At 45.1% G+C, this 22,619-nt stretch overlaps 1 protein-coding gene across 7 annotated transcripts in view; it reads right to left on the reverse strand.

Annotated features, from left to right (window-relative positions):
- The window catches only part of ICA1 (islet cell autoantigen 1), a 150,615-nt gene continuing 128,347 nt past the window's right edge, over positions 352-22,619 (reverse strand). For 4 of the 7 annotated variants that reach the window (XM_021102425.1, XM_021102427.1, XM_021102424.1 and 1 more), the window contains exons 13-15: positions 14,750-15,019; positions 3,669-3,758; positions 352-1,195 (exon numbers count right to left, since the gene is read on the reverse strand). In XM_021102425.1, coding sequence (XP_020958084.1) covers positions 1,074-1,195; positions 3,669-3,758; positions 14,750-15,019 — 482 coding nt within the window. In that variant the 3' untranslated portion in view covers positions 352-1,073. The remainder of the gene's footprint in view (positions 1,196-3,668; positions 3,759-14,749; positions 15,020-22,619) is intronic. The other 3 variants (XM_021102429.1, XM_021102428.1, XM_021102430.1) reach the window with 1 other exon arrangement.

The following is a 22,619-nucleotide window of genomic DNA, read 5'->3' on the forward strand; positions in this document are numbered from 1 at the left end:
CTCTGGGTCCAGCTGAATTTGGTGAACCAATGCCTGGCTAGTCACAGATTCCACCCCACTCAGGGACTCCGTGAACACAGGCTTCACTTAGTAAACTACTGGTGACACAGGCAGGAAGGAGAGGCCCCAGCCCTGGGCACTCCGTCAGATGTGGAGTATCTAAGTTGCTTATGTGCTCTCACCCTAGCCCGAGACAGTGGGGGTCCCCCACCACTAAGAGTTGCACCTCACACCAGCAGCTTCTCACAGGTGGGACCCATCCTCCTCCACCCCGCCCCTCTCTAGCCCCCACCCTGCAGCACCTCCCCACTGAGTCCCCACCACAGACTCATTTAATAACTTGACTTTGCGTTTCAAATATCTTTTCTGTTTAATTAAAAAAACAAAACAAAAAACAGTTACTGTCACAAGGGGCTCCAGAAATACATGCCTCTGAATTCCAGCCATGGAGAGGAGCAGAGGAGAGCTGGGATCTGCAGATATGGCTGCTTTCCACAGAAAGGTTTGTGCAGCGCAGTCAAGCCTAGCCCTCTGCCCCAGGAGGAACTGCAGCCACACTGGCAGGGCTGCAGGACAGTGTCTTTGGTTGGCTGGAGCTTCACCCAGAGCTGCTGAAAGGGGCCTTGGCAGGAAGAGAGGGTCTCCCTGCCCCCTGCCAGGGGGGATAGAGGCAGAGTGTACAAGAGGTGGCATCTTAGCCTTCTGCTGCCTCTGGGGCTATAGGACACCTTATTTTAAACCTAACACAAGTAGGTTTAAGATTTAAACTTGGACCTCAGAGTAGCCCAGCGACACGTCAGCAGCCATGATGCAGTTGTTGGCAGGAGAGCAGCCAGCCTGGAAACCGCTCCTAGACAATCCTGTTTTGTCAGGTCCAGTAGAGAATACACTAAAACCTTTATACCAAATAAGAGTAAATAATTATACCAATATAAACAGGGCCTTTGACCCTTTCATTTTATTAAAATGGCACGTAAATATTAAAACAGCATACTGATCACCTCCTATGCCCATGAGCCCCCTGGTGTGTTGATGCAGAGCAGTTTGTGGGCTCCCTCCCAGAGGCTGTAGACTCATGCATTGAGCAATTCGTGTTCTTTATCGGTTTTCCCAACAGCATCAGGATTTGATAATGGGTCGAGGTCAGCAAAGAGGCTGAACCAGGCAGTCAGGTCCGAGGTGGCTTTGGCAGGCTCTGGGGGGAGAAGAGGAAACATTAGTGCACCCACCTTGCAAACTCCCACCTCTGCCAGGCTGCAGGCAGGTGGGTCGCGGTGCATCTTGAAGAGGGAGGGTGCTCAGTCAGACAAACCCTGTTTCTGTTTGTCTCTAAACCATGTTAGGGAATTTCATGCCCCCCTGTTGGTTGGTTGGCTGAGCAACAATTCTAAACCATGGTCTTCATAAAGCTCAGTGAACAGTGAGCCCTTGTGGTAACCCCACCTGCACCCCAACTCAGAGGATGACCACAGCCCACAGAGCTGCCTGAAACCCCAGATCCTGCACTACTCCACCACTGGGAAATATCAGACATTTCAGAAATCAGACTGATTGGCTTAGGAAGCAAGGTGCTTTCCAGTGTCCAGCCGCAGAATCTTTTCACATCTGCTGGGTGGGTCAAGAGAAATACTGTGGTTTGTCTTTTCAGTCTTCAAAACAACAGGTCCAGAAGCGGGGGTGGCACTTTGGCCTGACTGCTCCTCTTCTCAAGGTCACTGCCTTCTTTAACTTTCTCCCATCAGGGGGAGGGGCCTATGACATGCCTGCCCTTCTCCCCTGAGCTCCAAATCACCCCCATGCCCCTCCCCCTCTGGCCTCAGTGGAGTATTGCCTTCAGCTGTTCTTTCACCAAACCACCTGCCCTAACTTCCTGAGTGCCACGATTATAGAGCCAAATTATTTTCGAGATGAAGAGAACATTTGTAAAAGAGCGCCTGATGCAAGTGATTTCCAAATAAGCTGGAGGTTCTTCTTGATATAAATCATTCCACATGAGAATCTAAGTTCACTGGCTTGGATGACCCTTGCTTTTTTTTCTTCCTCCAACAGGTGGGAATATCAAAAGCATGATGAAAATGTCTGACAGGTTATCCTTCTAGTTGAGGGCGGCTACGAATGTGCTTGCCATCTGGTTGAAAAGAGTCTCAAAAAGTACTGGTAAGACAAGTTGCTAAAGGTGGGTATAGGGAGTGATGGAGACTGCTGATGGGTTATCCCAACATACCCAGGGCGTTTGACCTCTTCACTAAAGTGACACTTAAACATTAAGACTGGGTACCAGCCACTTTATACTTTATTTTTATTTTTATTTTTTTTTTGTCTTTTTGCCTTTTCTGAGGCTGCTCCTGTGGCACATGGAGGTTCCCAGGCTGGGGGTCTAATCGGAGCTGTAGCTGCCAGCCTACGCCAGAGCCACAGCAACGCAGGATCTGAGCTGCGTCTGTGACCTACACCACAGCTCATGGCAACGCTGGATCCTTAACCCACTGAGTGAGGCCAGGGATCGAACCCACAACCTCATGGCTCCTAGTCAGATTCGTTAACCACTGAGCCACGTTGGGAACTCCCCAACTAGGTCTCCTTCCCATCCACCCCCCCCCAGTCTTTTGTAGATGTATTACTTTATAGTGAGATAATACATCTCTTACAGAGATAAGCTATTGCCAGCAAACTAGTTGGGAATATGCAAGTTATCACTATGTAACATCAATTGCACACTGGTTTATTTTGATAGGAGAAACTGAGACTTTAGCGATCTCAATATAGCAGAGAAATACTGTGGTGGGGAGAAACAATATAAAAAAGAGAGCAACTCATCTGTCTTTAGCCATGTACAAGGTCACACAAGGAAACTGTATGGGCAAGGCTGATTTAGGGGGATCAGTCTCTTCCTGTCAGAGGATACCAAGATCTCTTAGAGACACCGCCAGTGAAAGTACACTCCATGGTCACCTTTCCTTCCCAGGCACCCTCTGAGGGTGGGCATAGCCCTGCTGTGAGATGCCAGGAGACTGTACTTTGGGGCCATCCTCATATTCCCCAGACCTCCACTGTGGGAGGGAAAACCAGGTGCAATGATTTGCACAATACCTAAAAGAACATCAAGGGAATGCTTTCTGACGATAATCTGATGATCGACACCCCCCTTAACTTCCTGTGGTCCGCACAGGGAAAGTGGGTGATGGGTAGGGAGACAGAGTGCACATACCGAGGAAATCAGGCAGATGTTCTGCCTCAAAAGAGAACAGATGTCACGAGCTTGAAAGGCCCTCTTTTGACAGCTAAGACACTTGGCTCTTCTCGAAAAGCACTATAATCCAGGGCCTTGTCCAGTGGAGGCAATGGTATTTCAGCTAAAGATCACAAACCTCAGGGACCTTTCCTCCATTTCTATTGTCACCCAGTCTTGGGGAGGACCTGGTCCCCTGAAGACAGATGTTTGAGTCATCCTCATTAGATTTGATAAAGGAACTTAAGACTTAGGATATTAAGCCAGAAAAAAGTTAGAATGTTAGTTCCTAGGGTCATGCAAAACTCTTCTGCCCTTTGTAGGCCCTGTTTTGAACCTGAGGTACTCAAATGGAAATTAGTAAAGAAATAGAGAAAAGAGTGTTAGGCCAGCAGGAAGGTAGGCGACTGTCATTTAAGGGGATAGAACACGGTATTACCTTTTACTGCAGGGCTGCTGCCACTTGGACTGCTTGCCTGTGGTGCTGGCCATGGAGGAGGGGCAGGATTGACCTTGCTCTCTGACCAGCCTAATGTTCAAAACCAGAGGTCGTTAGATCTTGGGAAGAGCAGTCACACTGCCCCATCATTTGCTGGGGCACATGAGTAGTTCTCACCTAGGGTGGCCTCCAGAGAGAGAGAGAAGGGTGGCAGGCAAAGACCCTTCTCCCACATTCCTCACAGCCGGACCATGTTTTAGGGGAGAGATAATATGTATAATCATGCCCAACTCAAAAGTATGGAACACTAGGGGAAAGATTGCATTTTGAAAAGCAAATGAGAAATTGCTAATGTTAAAGCATTTTTGCTTTTAGCTTTATACCCATTTTTCTTACCAAGTGACATCATTTCACAGCCATACTACAGATTATCAATAGCGTTCCAAGGAAATCAAGTGCCTTGTTTTTCTGTCACAAGTGGGGACAGCTTAAAAAGTGAACACCATTATATGGAGAAAGAGAACTAGTGAATGGCAGGTCTTGCCTACTCCCAGTATGATCCAGCTCATTTACTTTCTATATAGCTAATTCAAGTTGAGAAGTTTAGTTAATGCAGATAAATAAATCACAGTCCAGTCCAAATATATGAGGGGAAAGAACACTGCCCCTTAACTTGATGCTGTACCCTTATGATGGCATTTATCTTGTATAACCCAACATTCTGAAAGAACCCTTGTGCTCTGCCCACCCCTAATGATTAAGAGGCATGCAGCAGTCTTGCTCTGGGGAAAGCAAGCCTCATTCCCCACAACATTTACTGTCTGTGCTGGATGTTTTGGCATGACTCATTTAATTTGGAGCATTACCATATGCTTCTTTGCACGTCTGCTTTAATTTTTCATGTGTAAGTCCTGTCTTCTCAATGAGACAGGGACTTATTTCTTCAATGTGCTGCATAATACCTAATGTGGTACAGGTAGGTGTTTGTGGACTAAGTCCACTGTTGATTCTTACTGTGAAATGTAGACCCTCAGATGATGCGTAATTGTTAGGTCCAAATGGTTACAATGGTATCCTTTCACTGGGATGCTCTGGTCACAGGGTTTTGTACAGAAAAGGTTTTGTCTCTGATAAGGCCCTCATGAGACATCATATTTGGATGGCAGTGTTTAGCGGGGCAAGGGGGTGGGGAGGCCAGTGAAACCCATTGGTGGAGCAAGAGAGCCACTCAGTACATGCCACAAAAATGGTAAGATTTAATGCTGTTTACTCTGCCACCCTAAGACTTGTGATAAGGGACTTAATTATAGAATCATACTATATCTAGATTTGTGAGCCCCTTGAAGGTGGGGACCATGTCTCTACATCCTTGAGTGTACTTCCTGGTACATGATGGTTGTTTAAATTAAGATAAACTATTGAAGAACTCTTTTCAATCATGAGTTTAGTTTGAAGCATTATATTATTTTCAGAGTTGGCAAAGCAATACTTGGCATAGTAGATGCTGAATTATTTGAATTATTTCATTTTAGGCAAGTAGCACACAAACTTCTCTATGAAGACTAACCAACGACAGATGAAGCAGGTAGCCGGTGACCTGTTTATTAGGTCTAAAATAATGAAAACTTATAGAGGGTTTTAAAATTATTGTTGTTCACTGGAAAAGTATTTGAACATGTTGTTAACATAATTCACAAGCAACAAAAAGCAGTGGAATTTTAGGTAACTTTGGGGGAAAATAGAAATGTTCTAACACTAGACAGTGGTGATGGTTGCACAGTATCAATTTACCAGAATTCCTTGAAATAGTCTCTTACAAAGGGTTAATTTCATGATATGTAAATTACAATTCAATAAGGCAGTTTTATTTTATTTTATTTTATTTTTTTGACCACACCCACAGTATGTGGAAGTTCCCAGGCCAGGGATCAAATCCAAGCTGCAACTGAGAACTATGCGATAGCTTTGGCAATGCCAGATCCTTAACCCACTGTGCTGGACTAGGATGGAACCTGCTCCTCAGCAGCAAACTGAACCACTGCAGAGACAATGCCAGATCCTTCACCTGCGGTGCTACAGCAGGAACTCTAATAAAGCATTTTTAAAATGACCAGTATTGGGAGTTCCTGTTGTGGCTCAGTGATAAAAAAAACCTGACTAGAATCCATGATTCTATCCAGGTTCAATCCCTGGCCCTGCTTAAAGGGTTAAAGATCTGGTGTTGCTGTGAGTTGTGGTATAGGTCACAGAGGTGGCTCGGATCCTGTGTTGCTAAAATGAAAAAGTAAAATAAAATAAAATCCAAAAGTAACATAACCTGCCTGGTTCCTAGAAAATTGGCCCATGGGCATTTTCCTTCTAAACCAAAATCTCATAAAAAAGTGGAAAGTTAAAATTGCAGTTCTGCTGTGTATCAATTGGGTCAATTTTATTTTTTTCCCTACAATCCTCTCCTGGACACCAAGTGTTAAGACCCACCAGTGCTCTGCAGAGCCATGCAATCTTTCATCAACACCTGCAGTCTGGCCTCCATCTGGCCTCCATCTCTCGAATTGTGCTGCCCGCACCTGCAGCAGGGGCATCACCCACTGAATCAGGATCCCTGGGAGGTGGAGCCCAGGAAACTGCTTTAACAAATCCTGTCATATAAGTGTAAGTGCGGGAAGCACTGCCATAGATGGTCCCCACAGAGCTGCCACAGTCACCATCTCTGTCAGGATCAGGGTCATCCTGGGTAAGGCCAGAACAGGAACAATGAGAGAGGCCCTCCTCAGAAACAGAGGGTCCCTACTTCCCAGGTCCTGCAGCTTTAAGCTCCTTGATCCCATCAAGCTCTGAATTCAGGGCGGCCCATACTTCCAGAGTGAACCTGAACTGACACAGAGAAAAGGCAGGTGAGAGGAATGGAAGCCAGCCCCTCCTCCCTGTTCTCCGATTGCTGTCTGATACAGTGGGAATTCAACACAGAAGTACATCCCATTTCAAATATATGCACAACACTTATTTTTTAAAATGGCTGCAGAGAATGCTGGAAAAAAGGCAGGTTCCAAGCACTGTCTTTTTCCAAGCATAAAATGGAACACATTCCTAAGGAGGTAGGAATAAATGCACATGTCGAAAGGAAGCTCCCCTTGGTTTATGTAATGGGTATGTTCCTGAATAGTTGTAAATTAATAAAATATCTGTATATATCAAATCATATTTTAAAAATACCAGAAATACAAATCATATCATAAGCCTATCGTTTAAAGGATTACAATGGCAGATTCCTTTACGATCAATGTTTTCTAATTGGATTCCTTTGGAACTATGGATTTCTGAATATTGCTCACCTAAACACTCATGAATCATACAGGTGACACCTAGAAGCTATGGATGTGGGGGGCTTCTCTGCAGCAGAGGACATGGAGGAGGATACGTGAAAAGACATCCCCTCTTTGGTGACTAAGATGATGGGGAAAGTATACCTCAGAGTTTCACGAAGACACAGGGTATCAATATTCTCTCATCCCATAATGTGAAGCCAGAACAAGAGCCAGTTTGCCGAGTCACAATCTCGCCTCAGAACAGCTATTAAGCATAAGTCTAACAATCCCACTAAATGTGTATGAAGGGAGAAAATGGTACGGCTGTGACACTAGCAATATATGGTTCTTTTTGAAAGCAAATGCCTAGCTGAACTGCAATGTAACTCTCACTCATATCACTGTGAGAACTATTAAGAGGAAGGCTGCAACAAGGGTTACTGCAGATGTAATTGCCAAGCCAGATTTCTGTCTTCGCTTCTGTCAGAAAAAAAATGCTATTTAAGGGAGCTTACTATGAGCAGATAAAGAAGGTGTGATACACATAGACAATGTATCATTCTTTTCCATGGAATACAACTCAGCCATGGAAAAGAATGAAATAATATCATTCATAGCAACATGGATGCCACTAAAGAGTCTCATACTAAGTCAGTCAGAAAGAGAAATCAAATATCATATGATATCACTATATGTGGAATATAAAATAGGGCACAAACTCTTTATGAAACAGAGACAGACTCACAGGCAAGGAGAACTGACTTGTGGTTGCTAAGGGGGAGGGGGTTGGGGGAGGGATGGACTGGGAGGTTTGGGGTTAGCAGTTGTAAACTATTATACCAGGAGGATAAACAACAATCTCCCACTGTACAGCAAAGAGAACTATATTTAATGTCCTATGATAAACCATAACAATATATTTAAAAAATGAGTATATATATAGGTATAACTGAATCACTTTTTTACAGCAGAAGTTAACACAACATTGTAAATCAACTATACTTCAATAAAAAAAATAAAGAGAATTTACTCTTGCTAATATTCCTATAATTGCCACCAAGTGTTCTCTAGTTGGTGTTAGCTGGCTTGGGCATTTTTAACAGAAAGGTGTGGCTGGAAAGATGTCTCCCCATCTCAGAGAAATTGTGTCAGGAGATGGGTGGTGCAGGCTGAGGGCAGGAGAGGCAGAGAGCTCTGGGAGCACGATGAGGATCCTAGCTCTCGGCTCCTTTGATACGTCAACTGTGCTACCCGTTTGCAGGAAACTCATATAAAATTTTATTGGAGAAATCCTGCCCCCTTTACTTACATAAGGGAAAATATAAATCAGCCAGAAATAACACTGGCCAGCTAGAGCAGCAAGTGAAGCCAAAATAACACCACCCAGAGTAGCACTTTACCATGAGTGTAGTTGCACTCACTGGAGAGCCCAGGCCCAGACTGGGTTGATGAACACAGCCCAGGGCGCTCTGGGATAGGGTTGGCCAGGAAGGGGAAAGTGGGAAGACCATGGCACGGTGGCCAAGCACCAGCCTGCCAACCACACCTTCTCAGAGCCCCAGTTTCCATGCCTGCAAAGGGTGGATGAAAATTCCTGCCTCATTAGGTTGTTGTATGGATAAAATGGGATGTTGTAACTGAAATCAGGGAGCACAGGGCCCTCAATCAATCTAAGTTGAGCCTGGATTTCTGTATAACTCAGCAGACACTGAGATTGTTTTAGAATTATTTTCTCTTAATCTAGTGATTCAGTGTCAGTTTATCTTTCTCTTTGTTCTTGCCATCCATCCATCCATCCATCCATTCACCCACCCACCCACCCATCCACCAGGTGTCTTTTTTGAACAGCCATTCTATTCCAGGCACCGAGCTGTGTTCTGGAAATATGATGGCGAGCAACACAAACACAGGCCCTGCCCATGACAACCTAAAGCAGACAGAAAATTAAGTCAATCTTACACTGGGGTGAAACGAGAAGAATGATAAAGTCCTGGGTGTAAAGGGAACACTGACTGCTGGGGGAATCTCTAGATGAAACTGAGAACCTGGGGAGTTCCCTGGTAGCCTAGTGCTTAAGGTTTTGGCATCATCACTGCTGTGGTACAGGTTCGACCCCTGGCCCAGGAACTTCTGTGTGCTGTGAGTGTGGCCCAAAAAGAAAAAGAAAAAGTGAGAATCTGATGGATGAGAAAGTAGCCAAGTAGATGAGCATAGCAAGCATGGAGATGGGTGGAGTGCTCTGAGGTGAGGGAGCGGCATGTGCCAAGGCCCAAGGGTAGGAAGAATCAGGTTCACTGGAGTCCAACTTAGAGACACAATACATGGTTCCCTAAAAGAATGATGTCATTAAGTCATGCTAAGTAAAGGCGTGGGAGGTACAGACAGTGGTAACTCCAGGGTCAGACACTAAAGGACCTTCTAAGCCACCTGAGGAGTTTAGACCTTAATGCGAATGGTGGATAAAACCATGACTTGGCAAGTCACAAGTCCTTTCCGAGGTCCCTGGATTTCCTCATTTGTGAAATGAGGGTGGAGCAGATGGCCACCAAGTTTCCTTCCATGAACTAACAGAGGCACTTAAGTTATCCATAGCCAAAACCTCGGGATGTGCCTCAGCTGCTGCTTTGATGGAATAAATGATTCCACTGGCTCACCCACTGTGTTCAGACTGTCTTTAAGTGTAGCCCACAGTCTTTTCCTTCACAGGATGCCATTTGAGTCCCAGAAATATCAGTTACCTGGAGCCAGGCTAAGCCAGAAACAGCAAGAGGTACGCTCTAGTCGAGGAAAGATCACAAAAGAGAACACGAAGCTTGACATTACATTCGCTTTAAATGGAAACCCACCCAGATGGCAACAGCACCTTGGAATCTGGTAAAACAAAAGACTATCCAGAAGGAATAAAGGGCTGTTATGTTTGTGAGAATCTGGAACAAGACTCCTAACTTTGGTCTGCAGAATCCTAAATTAAAAGATGTTCTGGTGCATTTACTTTGAACAGATGGTTATCTTCTCAGTATCAGCGTCTGTTTCTAAATTAAATTTTGGATGTTGATGGGGAAATGGGAAGAATGTCTAACGAAGCCCACCGGCCTCGCCTGGTCTCTACCTCAGGCAGCCCCTCTGGCTGGCTCCCTTCCTGCTCACTTTAAGAGGCCTTGGGAAGGTCCAATTTTCTCTTCACTGTAGGATGCAGAAACCCCCAGCCCCTATCATGCTGCCAACTTCAGAAACTCTCAGAAATCCCCCCTAAAATTAACTCCTTCAAGTTTTTTAGTACAACTTGAGCCTAAATGTGAGTTCCTTTGTCTTCCTCTCCTAGAGCCTGAAGTAGTTGGGGGAAGGAAGATGCAACTGTTCTCTTAGTAAATCTCTCTTCCTTTCTAATTCCCCCAAGCAAAGGGGAACAGAGTGAGGACAGAGTTCAAAGAGGAGAGGGAAGGAGGTAGAGGAGAAAGGAAAGGCAGGGAGGGGACGAGACTGAAGAGGTGCTGGAGGGAGGCGGTGAGGGGCCTGTGGTTGTGGGCTGGAGCCATTCCCTCTGTTCTCTTCACATTCTGGCCCTGAGGATACAGCTCCGCCTGGACTTCACAAAGAGCTACGAGGGAAGTGAGACTGAGCCAGGCTACACTAGAGTGCGTGTGGGGGCGATGGCTAGCGTAGGAAAAGATTTTATAGATGATCTCAATTTCATGTGTTCTACTCTGAAAGGTCTGCCAATTTTTGGGATTGATACCATCCTGCCTCCCCACACCTACATTCCTCCTCCATGACTACATGGACACCCCTGCCCCTGTGTGTGCCCAGGAGTGCCCAGGGCCAGGCTAAGAATCCTTATCAGTCCTCTCCTCCAGGAGCATCCAAGGCAAGGTCTGAGGGAGCCCGTCAGGGAATCACATTTGCCATCAGAGACGTGGTGATCAGAGGGAGCGGAACGGTACAGTGAAGGGCCTGGATTCTGTCAGGTGGCTCCGGCTCACAATCCAGCCAGCCTCCTACCAGAGGAATGTCTGCATCCTGGGCTATCAAAGGTGATACAGCACAGGGAACTCTATTCAATGTCCTGTGATAATCCATAATAGAAACGAATATGGAAAAGCATATATGTATATATAACTGAGTCTCTTTGCTGTACGGCAGGAATTAACATCATATTTTAGATCAACTGTGCTTCAATACTTTTTTTTTTTTTTTTGAGAGGGAGATGATGTGAGGACCTACCTGGGAAGGGTGTAGTAAGGATGAAGTGAGTTAACACAAGTAAAGCACACAGAGCAGTGTGTGGCCCCTGGCAGGTACCCTAGGAGTGCTGGTTCTTGTTATTTTATCAGCAATAAAGGGCAGATTCACAGAACCAAAGTTTTAAGACTTTAGCATCTCTAAAGTGTAGGTTAACTTGGGATAGGAAGATGACTCTTGGGGAAAAGTGGAAAGCTCCTTCAAATGACTTAGGTCTCTCCTGAGAGACTACTTAGTGAGTCTATTGCCTCGTATTACAGATGAGAAGGCTGAAACTCAGAAAGTGAGTGGCCTGACCAATTGCTGCAGAGAGCATGTGGGGAAGGGCATCTGGAGAATAAAACCCAGGCTCTGAACTCCCTACCACTGTTTGTCTCACTGAGACAAAAGGCCAATGAGCCTTTCCATTCCATGTTTAGTTTGACTACTTACTTACTTCAGTGGTTTATTTAATTTGATTTTTGAGATGATCTGGGTAATCAGGGAAAGAAGTTTCAGTAAGAGGTGTTACAAGTTTAATACTGATTTAAATGCTTTTGCTATTCTTGTGCATAGATTTTTCTAGATCACGGATGTAATGGGAAAAAAAATCTATAGCCAACATCCATCTTTTCCTCTTTTCTTAGGGGGTTTGGGGTGGGGGTGGGGGAGTCCTGACAAAAGCATACATTGTGGTTATAACTGGATCACATAATCAATGATTGAAGCAGGGAGCCCACTCTTTATTAGTACATATGCTTTGAAGGTTCCTTGAATCAGAGAACAGCACTAGGGTGGAGTTTTGGGGAACCTGTAGATGTATAGAAGCTGAATGGGCTCCCTCGTTTGAACACAAGGTTCCACTCCCCCCCCTTCCCCCGCATCATTTTGAGTTCTACAGACATTTGATTTGTGGCTGCTGGCATGCAAAGGAAACAGGGGAACTCAGAGGTGACCAAACAACTTTAACACTGATCTTGGTAGAACTCCAGCAGAAGAAAGAAAATGTTTAGCAATGAGAATGGTCCTTTCAAATGCTAAATCAGAGCATGTTCATCCTTGGGCCAAGATGCTGTGATGGTTTCCAAGTTCCTCCAAAGGATATGAGGCCCTGGGTGGCCCAGCCTGTCTCCTCTTTGAGTGCCTCTCCCTCTTCCTCCCAACCTATGTGCTCTTTCTGCAGACCCTCAACCACACCAGGCACGTCTTCCCTCAGACCTCATCTCAGTAAGGATCCCATTTTAGTGCAGCAGCCTGACCTACCCTGCCATTCCCCCAGCACACTCTCTATCTCTGGCTCTACTTTTTCCTTTGCTCCATATCACTGATCACTTTGTAACCTACAATGAGATTTGCTTTTTTTTTTTAATCATGTTTACTGTTCCTTGATCGCCTCTCCATTAGAATGTGAGTTCCAGGAAGGCAGAAAAGCCTTGTCTGTTTTGTTCTCAGATGAAGCCCCAGGGCCTGGCACCTAAAAATTTGTGGGCTGATGAGAAACTTGCTCTAGTGCTACTAAGGTGGCAACCTCCAGTGAGAATCTGTTTGCCTGAGAAATGAATGGACTCCCTTTGAAGTACCTCTTTCTCTTTCCATAGTGAGAGTCTGCATCTCTCCTTTTCAGAATGCCTCCCTCTGCAGACCCAAGTGTGATGTGTGCCTTTCTCCTGGCCATGGGGCAAGGCTGAAGCACAAAGCCCACTGCCCCTGCTCTTGTCCTAGCTCAGAGGTGGAGTTCTGAGAAAGGCGTCAGGGCCCTGGGCTGAGATCTTCTTGCTCCACTGCTCAGGAAGAGGGGCATGAAGCTCTGGCTTTTCAGTGTCAGCCTGGGGCCCTCACAAGAGAGTGACACTCAGCCACCCCAGCTGAGTGGCAGCAGGGGCCCTGGTATCTCCAAAGCTGGGGCTGATGGGGCTTCAGCCTATAACACAGCTGGAGAATTGCCAGCAGCCCGGAGCTCCAGTCTCTGCCTCCAGCCTCTCCCACGCCTTGTTAGCGCCTCCACCACAGGTGAAACCAAGTCTTTGGCAGCATTGCTCACATGGGGTTCTAGCAAAGAGGTGGTGAAACTTGGGGTGAAACTTGGGGCGGAGAAGTCAGTTTGGACTGTATTTATCCCTCCTACCTCTAGCTCTATTACTGAGAATAAACCAGTGGGCTGCAAAGTAAGACTCAAAGAGAAAGATGAAAGGAATCATGCATTCATCAAAAAGAGGGAAGACTTTTCCTTTGACCTTACCCACCAACTCTTGCTGTGTCTGTAATCTCATCTCCAGAGAAAGACCTGAGTTTTTTTTTGGTTAATAGCCCATAATTACTTAATCATTCCAGCTCTGCCGTTTGTTCTCAGCTTTAAGTACCAGATAAACACATTGTTTACTAAGGAGATAGCCTAAATTTATGGAAAAACCAGAGCAATTTGAGAATTTCTTAAGAGTAATTCTGGTCTTAAAATTAAAGCAACATGAAAGGAGAGGAAAAAAACTGTTGAAACACTTAGAAAATAGTTTCCTTCCCAAGGTCTGTCTGTTTAGAAACTCAAATTTTTAAATTTCAACCTGAGTGGTAGTTTTTGCGCTCTAAATCAGTGCACTCCCCATGTCAGCAATTCTTAACCAGCACGTGGGCTGCTGGCAAGCTTCGGCGTACCTGGAACCTGAGGTAAAAGGTTGCCAATCACTTTTGATCAGTGTGGAAACTCTATTTTTGCTGTGGCTAGGCTTAGGGGGACTGTGGGACCATGAGTTTTGGCAGAGCAGGGACAGCTGAGCTGAGGGCATACCAAGGTAACGGTGGGCCAGGATGAGGAGGGGAAAGCACCCAGAAAGCTCCATGTCTATGGGAACGTGGAGAATATTGCCTCAGGAGTATACAGGAGAAATCAGCTAGGGTGAAGGATAAGCCCACAGGCCATGGCCATCAAGGCAGTCTGATCCCTCAGTGTGCCACGAAAAAATCTAAAAGCAAAGTAAGACAATAAGGTTGAAGAGTTCCTGTCGTGGCTTAGCAGTAATGAACCTGACTAGTATCCATGAGGATTTGGGTTTGATCTCTGGCCTTGCTCAGTGGGTTAAGGATCCAGCATTGCTGTGAGCTGTGGTGTATGTTGCAGACGTGGCTCAGATTCCCACATTGCTATGGCTGTGGCGTAGGCTGGCAGCTAGCCTAGGATTCGACCCCTCGCCTAGGAACTTCATATATGCCCATGGGTATGGCCTTAAAAAGACAAAAAAAAAAAAAAAAAAAAAAAAAAAGGGTGGAGAACCACCACTCTAGCCTTCGATTAACAGGAAATATTAACATGGGGAGAAAATTATGAAAGGGAGTAAGTTTGAAACCCCTGACACACAACTTAAAGCTGGAATGTAATTCTGAGATTTCAGCTAAAGAGTCACTGGATTTAAAAAAAATACAATAAATCCCCAAACAACCAAAAAATACTGGATATAAAATAAAAATCAGAAAACACACACCTGAAGACAAAGAAAAACAGGCCTTTGGGTTAAAAAGAAGAAGAAACACACACAAAACGCTCATTCCAATCCTTGTAGTACATACCTTGCAGTGAGGCCTGTAAGTCTTTCATATTTTGATCTAAAAGCTGTGAAGGAAGGAATCCTGAACCTGTCTGGGGCTTGGGGTCTGGCTCTCCTGGGGCCACAGTAGGCGCTGCCTCCTTCAGCCGACCATCTCCAAACACAGCAGCCCACTCTTGGCTGAACTCGCCCTCTTCCAGGGAGGATGCATTGAAGATTTCACTCAGCAGCAGCAGGTCATCTTTGTCAGCACCTTCAGGTTCCGGGGTCCCTGCCATTGGGCCCAGGCAAGCTGATCGAAGTAACAGAGCACAAAACACATCAGCACAAAGGGCCCAGGCTCCAGAGAATAAATGTAGTAGGGACTGGGATGGAACAGACAGATGGGTGATGGCTATGTATTTTTTTAAGTTAATGAAAATATAAATATAAATTAACTCCATTATAGCCTCTCAAAGAATCTCAGAATTGAATTCCAGTCCCACTGAAACTGAGCAAGACCCTTGTGAGGCTTTACTGGCGACAGATGTCCCCCCCCCCACATCCCCTGCCTCTTATTTCTAAAAAAGCTTTAGCTTCCTAGGTCTTCCCGGAGTTCCAAAGGGCAAATTTAATCAGAGAAGGAAAAAAATACAAAAATGAAGGAAAACAGTCCAACAAGACAAAATAATAATTGCTTACCCATAAAACAAAGTCAAGGACTTTTAGTTTCTCCTCAAGGGCTATAGATAAAATCCTGAGCCATATCCTCAAGCTGTTTTGCAGACATGAAAAACCCCCACCAGGTGAAGGAAGTTAACTGCAAGGTGACCAGCAGCACATAGCTGAGGTGTAACTAGAAGGCTGGTGATGGAGATTCCCAAAACATCACTCCCGTTAACTCACCACCAACCAACCGGAGAACTGTGTATGAGCTAATCAGTTGCCCTGTGACCCACACCCCTAACCTTACCTTTAAAAGCCTGTACCTAAAAGCTATCAGAGAGTCTGTATCTTTTGAGCATGAGCTGCCTGTCGTCCTTGTGTGGCCCTTTTCTTCACCACATCCCGACATCAGTAAATTGGCTTTGCTGCAAGTCGGGTGAGTAGAACCTAGTTTAGTTTGGTAACACTACTCTCACTTCTTCCCATTCCTTCAAAGCATGTCCAGTTTCTGACCATCGTTAGAACTGCATTGAAACAGTTTTCACAAAATTCAAGGGTTTTGGTTTCTTCTTACTATAAAAGCAAATTTACCACCGATACATTTCTCAGATAGGAAACAAAGCCAGGATTGATGGTGTGTTGGAGCACTTCATTCCTTGTTTGTATAGCCTCCTGAATCTTCCCACACATGCCCTAAACCCACAATTAATGCACCATGTGGCAGCCTGCTGGCCATCCACGATAAGGAGGAGAGCCTCACTGTGCCAGACTGGCTCAGGGCAGCAGGGATGCAGAGGTGTCAGGAAGACTAACAATGACGTGGAAAGACATCCTTGCTTTCTGTCTCCTTCAATGCAACACAGCTACATGAATCAAAGGAAAGGTGGGTCTGGTTTGCCTGAGGGCAGCAGTGAAAGAATGATGGGAAAACAGGGTAAATCACAGAACCACAAGAGGATGGGTTCACCTGCCAAAGACACAGCGCTGGAGGGCTGGAGTGAGCACCAGACCAGAGGGGAGCCCCTGGACCATACTTTACTTGCTGTGTGACTTTAGTAAGACCCTTAGCACCTCTGGGCCTCTGTATTTTCACCTATAAAATTATAATATTATTGATGCCCACTTTGGAATATCCTTAGGAAGACCAAAAGAAATATACCTGGAGTTCCCATTGTGGCACAGCAGAAATAAATCTGACTAGCATCTACGCAGGTTCAGTCCCTGGCCTTGCTCAGTGGGTTGGGTATCCGGCATTGCCATGAGCTGTGGTCTAGGTGGCAGACATGGCTGGAATCCCACGTTGTTGTGGCTGTGGTGTAGGCTGGTAGCTGTAGCCCTGATTGGACCCCTAGCTGGGGGCTTCCATATGCCGTGGGTGTGGCCCTAAAAAAAAAAAAAAGGAGAGAAAGAAAAGAAATATACCTTAAACCTCAATGCCTGTCCAGAAGGAAGATGTTAAAGAAGAGATTCATTTTTACAACAAGGGCACTGACAAAGTACTAAAGAGTGAATACAATATAGAATGGAGGCATTACTATCAGAAATTCTACAATCTTTCAGTGAGTTTTCCATATATTTTGAAAACCAAGACCTAATAGTTTTAGTACCTGTGGCTTTGCTGTGGTATCTAACTGTCACTTGGAAATTGCAAACATTTGTGTCATAAGTCATGAAGAGAAGGGACAGTCATGAGTACAGCTTCTCTGAGCTAGATTGCAATGCTGATACTGTCCTATTAACCGACATTAACAGGTTTCCCTCAGATATATGAGATAATAAAACAAAGCCTTCATTTATGAATTAAATAAAGCTTATTTCTCTTGGCTTTACTGGATCTATTTTCAACCACACTTTGTAGAAAGATCTATCGATCTAGGGGACTTTTGATGTGCTGAGCAGATTGGCACTATACCAGCTAGGAGAGGAGCTAGTCATATTGCTGTGGTGTAAAAATAGTGGCAAAATATCACTTTAATTGGACAACTGTCTAATTTCAGCATTATTCTTGTTTATGTTATCACAGAGATTTACACCAAGATATAGCCTGTAGGTGTGGTGGAGAGAAGATGGGGGAAATGGCATCTTATTAAACAGGCTTCTGAGAAGGCTCTGTAGTAACAGGGTAGCACAGGAAGCACCTAGGCCTGTGCGTGGTGGGAAAGGCAGGTCAGGAGGGGTGAGGAGCTGGCCCCTGTGATGAAGGAAGGCTCCTGGTTATGACAGCATGTGCCCATCAACGTGCAGCTGGGCATCCTTCATCCCTCTCTCTCAGTCTCTCTTGACATCACCCTTTTTACACATCTTAACTTCACACATCTCTGTCACTTCCTACTTTCAGTTGTGACCAGAGTGCCCAGAGCTTTTCTCGTGGTTTATTACTTTCTGGCCTGACTGAAACCAGATGATTGCTGAATCAAACCTGTTTTGCTGGAAGCAATCCAAGGCGATGGAGAGACCCTAGAAGAAGAGACTTGAAACCAGCACAGGAAATTATGTGTGTTCCTCCTGAGGTCACCTTTCAGCCCTCCGTGGAGTCAAACCCTGGGAGAGCCTTTGCTGCTCTCACCTGGATGTCAACCCAGGGAAGAGCAGGACGAACATTAGCAATAACAAACAGTAAACTGTGAGAGTCTTTCTAAAATAACCACAGACTGGAAGAGCTCAATCTTTCTGTCTGCTGTTCAGATTGGGGGTGACGCTATTTAGAGAAGACCTCTGTGGGTGTCGCTCACTTAGCATTCCTTTCCTCCTCCTCTTAAGCTTCCTTTTGGGGAGACACCAGGTGCACTAGGGACTTAGGCTGGCCTGAGTCCTTTATTTCTCAGGCCATGGTGACCGTCTCAGAGATGGGGACATGCCAGGGGCTTCTCTGAGATTAGTATACAGAAACCAGAAGGAAGAGGGCTCTCGTTCTTTGGGACTCTGAGTTCTAAAGATGTAGATTTGAGGCTCCCAGTGATGATGGAGCCAAAAAGAGAGGGAACCAGCTTTAAGAGTTGGAAAGAGAATCCTGACCACACTGTTTAAGCCCCTGGATCCAGCCATGCTTGAAGCCAATCCACCTCTGAGTATCCTCAATTACACGGACCTGTATCCATACATTCTTTTTTTTTTTTTTTTTTTTTTTTAATTAGGGCTGTACCTGAGGCATATGGAGGTTCCCAGGCTAGGGGTTGAATCAGAACTGTAGCTGTCGGTCTACACCACAGCCACAGCACCGCAGGATCTGAGCCGAGTATGTGACCTATATGACAGCTCACGGCAACATCGGATCCTTAACCCACTATGCAAGGCTGGGGATTGAACCTGCATCCTCAGAGATGCCAGTCAGATTCATTACCCGCTTAGCCACGACGGGAACTCCCATACATTTTTTATTTTCTTTTAATTTTAATGCTAAACTATTTAGAGAAAATAAATTTCAGCTTCCATTACTGCTAACCCAAAGATTCCTGATTAATACTCTATCGTATCAAACTCAGATTTAGTGACTGAAATGAGAAAAGGACCCCAGGGTGAGGTTGATATTTTCAAGATCCATCCCTGAATTCAATAGTCTGGGGTCTGACATTGAATGTGGCCTATTTCTGGGTGTCCTAGTTATTTAATAGTTAAAGCACTATGGACATTTTCTCTTTCAAGAAAACTTGTTACTTAGCTAAAAGCAAAGAAACTGGCACAGACTTGAATCAGAAAATGGAAACCTCCCAACTACTGCCTTGATAATTAAGAACCTTGAAATTACCATACATAACTTGTAAGGAAAAACTTAATGACAAGTAGAAAAAGAGAGGTTTGGGTCTGTACCCAGACAAGTCAAGACTTGAAAAATCACACTACTCAGTTGGATCTTAAGAATCACACTATCATTTTCTTTGGAAATGATTTACCTCCACTGTGAGAAAATGGGGACACACACAGACCCACCATAAGCTCTCTGAGAAAAGGCTGGTGAGGGCTCCTACCCATGTGAGAGTCAGAGCTTCTACCTGTGTAGACCAGCTCAGATCACTCCAGGGTTATGGAGCCCCCATACTGCCTTTGTTTTGAAAAGTAAACAAAGGTGGTGGAGATCACAGGTGCCAAGTCCACACATACTGCTTCGACCCCCTTTCACACTCTTTCTGGCTCTCTGGGCTCCATGTTTGCTTTCCTATCAGAGAACCCAACCACTAATGTTTCCCAACCACCAATGTTCAAAAATGAAGGCCAGCAGACATGACACTCCAATTCTCACCTCTTAGCCTTGAACTCTCTGACATGCATTCCCCTTTTTTCCCCTAAGATGAATCCTCCCTGTGCTGGGGGGAGCCTGCTCTGCTCCCAACCCTATTCAGCTTCATTATCTGTAAACTTTCATTCTCTGAGGTTTCTTCCTGACCTCAGGTATATGCTCAACCCAACAACGGTCAATCATCACCTGAGATTGCTGGCTCCCCCCAACTCCCTGACAAGCTACTCTTCTAGTTTCTTCTTCTACAGCCACACACTCTATTCTGTCACCACTCTTTTTGGGGCTGCTGACAATCAAGTTCTTGCCGCTACCCAACATGAAAGTAGCCCTCTTGAAGTTAATGGTGAGGAGGATTCCAACCCCCTTTTCTCAGGCTTCAACCTTATATAGCACTTTGCACTACTGCCCACTTTGGGAATGCTATCATGTTCTGGGAGTGCCCTTGAAGTGACTCTCTAGGATGTCCTCCTATCGCCTTGACAATACTTTTCCTGCTGCCTCTTCCTACTCTGGTTGCCCCTAGATTTCCTCCTAAGCCATCACCACTCTATTCCCTACTGTTTTTACATAGAAGATCATACTGGTTCTCATGGTTCCAGTGTTGCTTGGGAACACTCAAATCTTCATCTCCACTTCCAAATTCTTTCTTGAACTCTAATGACAAATTCCTGACTGGGGCCCCTTTGGGGAGTTTGTTGGTGCTCCAACATGGGCGCACACATGCACAGGTGCACACACATGCACTTACACATGCAGCATACCTTTGCTGAGTTCAGCTGTGAGGTTATTACATTCTTCTTCAAATATCTTCACTGGCCCCCTCTGACTCCTGAGTGAAGTAACACTCCTTACAGTGGGTTAGGAACCTCTACAGTCAAGCTCTATAGCAGTCCTTCAGACACTCACCAACACTGCCTTCAGGGAAGTCTATGATTTGGCAAAACTCCTCTGCTTGCCATTCCTCAAACATGCTTTCCTGCCTGCCCAGCTGGGAACTGCTGTTTTCTCCCAGTGATGTGCCCAACGAAAAGAGTCATATGCACCAGAAAGGGATCTTATAAATCAACTCCTCTAACTCATTTTACAAATGAGAAAGACACCCAGGCCAGGGGATGGGACCTGAAGGTCCCAGAATTTATTGGTTACAGATTATCTGGCCGGGGACCCCTGGCTCACAGGTCAAGATGTTTCCTCTGGGCAGCACACTGGTCTCACTTCAGAGCTAATCTCATCTATAAATGAATATGTTTTCATAAAGTGGGGAGGATTTCTCAGGCAGGAAAAGCTCTCAGCTGCAGGCACCACGGCAGAATGGGCAAGAAGGCAGACCCACGCAGCATGTTTGCCCTGCCCTGCCCAAGGGTTCAAAAAGAAAAACCCTTTGCCTCTGGGACAACATCCTTTGAGAAAATGGATTCTGACCCAATGACTTTTCAGTGAGTGAAAATGGACATTCAGAGGCAGCTCTCAAGTTAAGACAGAGTGTGGGTGAGAGAAAGCTCATGTGGGAAACTAGGGACAGCCCACTCCAGTGATATTTTTGAAATCACACCAAATTTCATGACCTCAGCAGAAATTAGGAACACAGAAGATGGAAACATAACTACATGGGCCCAAAATGAGAGCACAGGAAAACAAAGAGATAAATGTCACAGAGGCTCCCTTCATCTGTGTGTGAAACAGGAAGACTCTGGTTTGCTCCCTGGTCCCCCACTCTCAACATTATGACTAATTGTAAAGGCCACACACTCGAAACACACACAAAAAACCCCAAACACCAGCACTATCCTCCTATCACCCGAGAGACAGCATGGGGGGAAAGATGGGTAGGAAACCACCCTACAAAACTGTCTAACAAGAAAAACAGTCTTTATCATGAAAGGCTCTGGTAACAAATTGTACTTGTTTGGAATTCAAGAATTCTGTTTCTAAAAACTCCCTTCTGATGAAAAAAGACACAGATAATAATAGCAGATGGAAGTAAATACACTTTACTCACTCTCTGGGACACCCCCACATCCATATGCACACACTCATGCCAAACAACAAAAATGAAACCAAAAAATCCCTCCCCCATCAGAGAAAAACAAACAGACAAACACACAAACAACCAGAGAATGATAGACCCTCAGTAAGCACTCAAAAAATACTTCTCAATGAGCCCCAAGCCTGCTCCTCTACTTCAGCATTAGAGCTTAATGAGTAAACTACTAGAAAACTTGACACCTGAACTAAGGGTCAATCAACATAGAACACTATAGACAACAAGGTGATCAGGTAAGAACAGTATTTGGTTTTAAAAGGGCACCATTATCTTATGAAAGGAACAGGGCCGGCATTTTTCTCCCCAGGACACTGAGGGAGACTGGGAGAAAGGAAAGTTCAGGAGACAAGATCACCAGCTCAGTATCTGCCACACTGCCTGTGAGGAAGCAATCAGAGCCCTAGTCAGCTATAGATGGGTAAGTGCAGGAGACAGTTCTGATCGACTGGGCAGGACCTGGGTGCAGGGAGGAAAACGTGTATTGTTGCTTTGGGCTAAAGGTCTTCGCCCAGTCCTATGGCAGCTAAGGAGTGAGCTTCTCAGACATTCTGATATTTGGCCAGAATTTGGAGTTTCAAGTCTGGAAGCAGAAACCAGAGAAGCAACCTAAGACAAACATTTTAATTGTAATATGGACAATGAAAACATTTTAAAATTAGTTCAGTTAGGCATGTCCTAGAGAGGAATCTTTTGGGTAAAGCCACGCTAGGAGCTTTAGGTGAACTGAATTCCCAGAACTCTCTCCTGCTTTCTATCACCACTTTCTGTGCACTTATCGGATCATTATTTTTCTTGGGGCAACTTGGAGAAACTCAAGACTTTTACATGTTATAAGTGGTGAATCGAAGCCAGGATTATCACATGTGGTCACAAGGTGATTTCGGAGCCACCTTCAAGTATCTCAAATTGTCACTCAGTTTCTTTTTCACTTAAAACGTTTATATAAGCCAGCCAAATATTGGCTTTCCA

The sequence above is a fragment of the Sus scrofa genome, chromosome 9 (assembly GCF_000003025.6).
Source record: "Sus scrofa isolate TJ Tabasco breed Duroc chromosome 9, Sscrofa11.1, whole genome shotgun sequence".
Taxonomy (NCBI): domain Eukaryota; kingdom Metazoa; phylum Chordata; class Mammalia; order Artiodactyla; family Suidae; genus Sus; species Sus scrofa.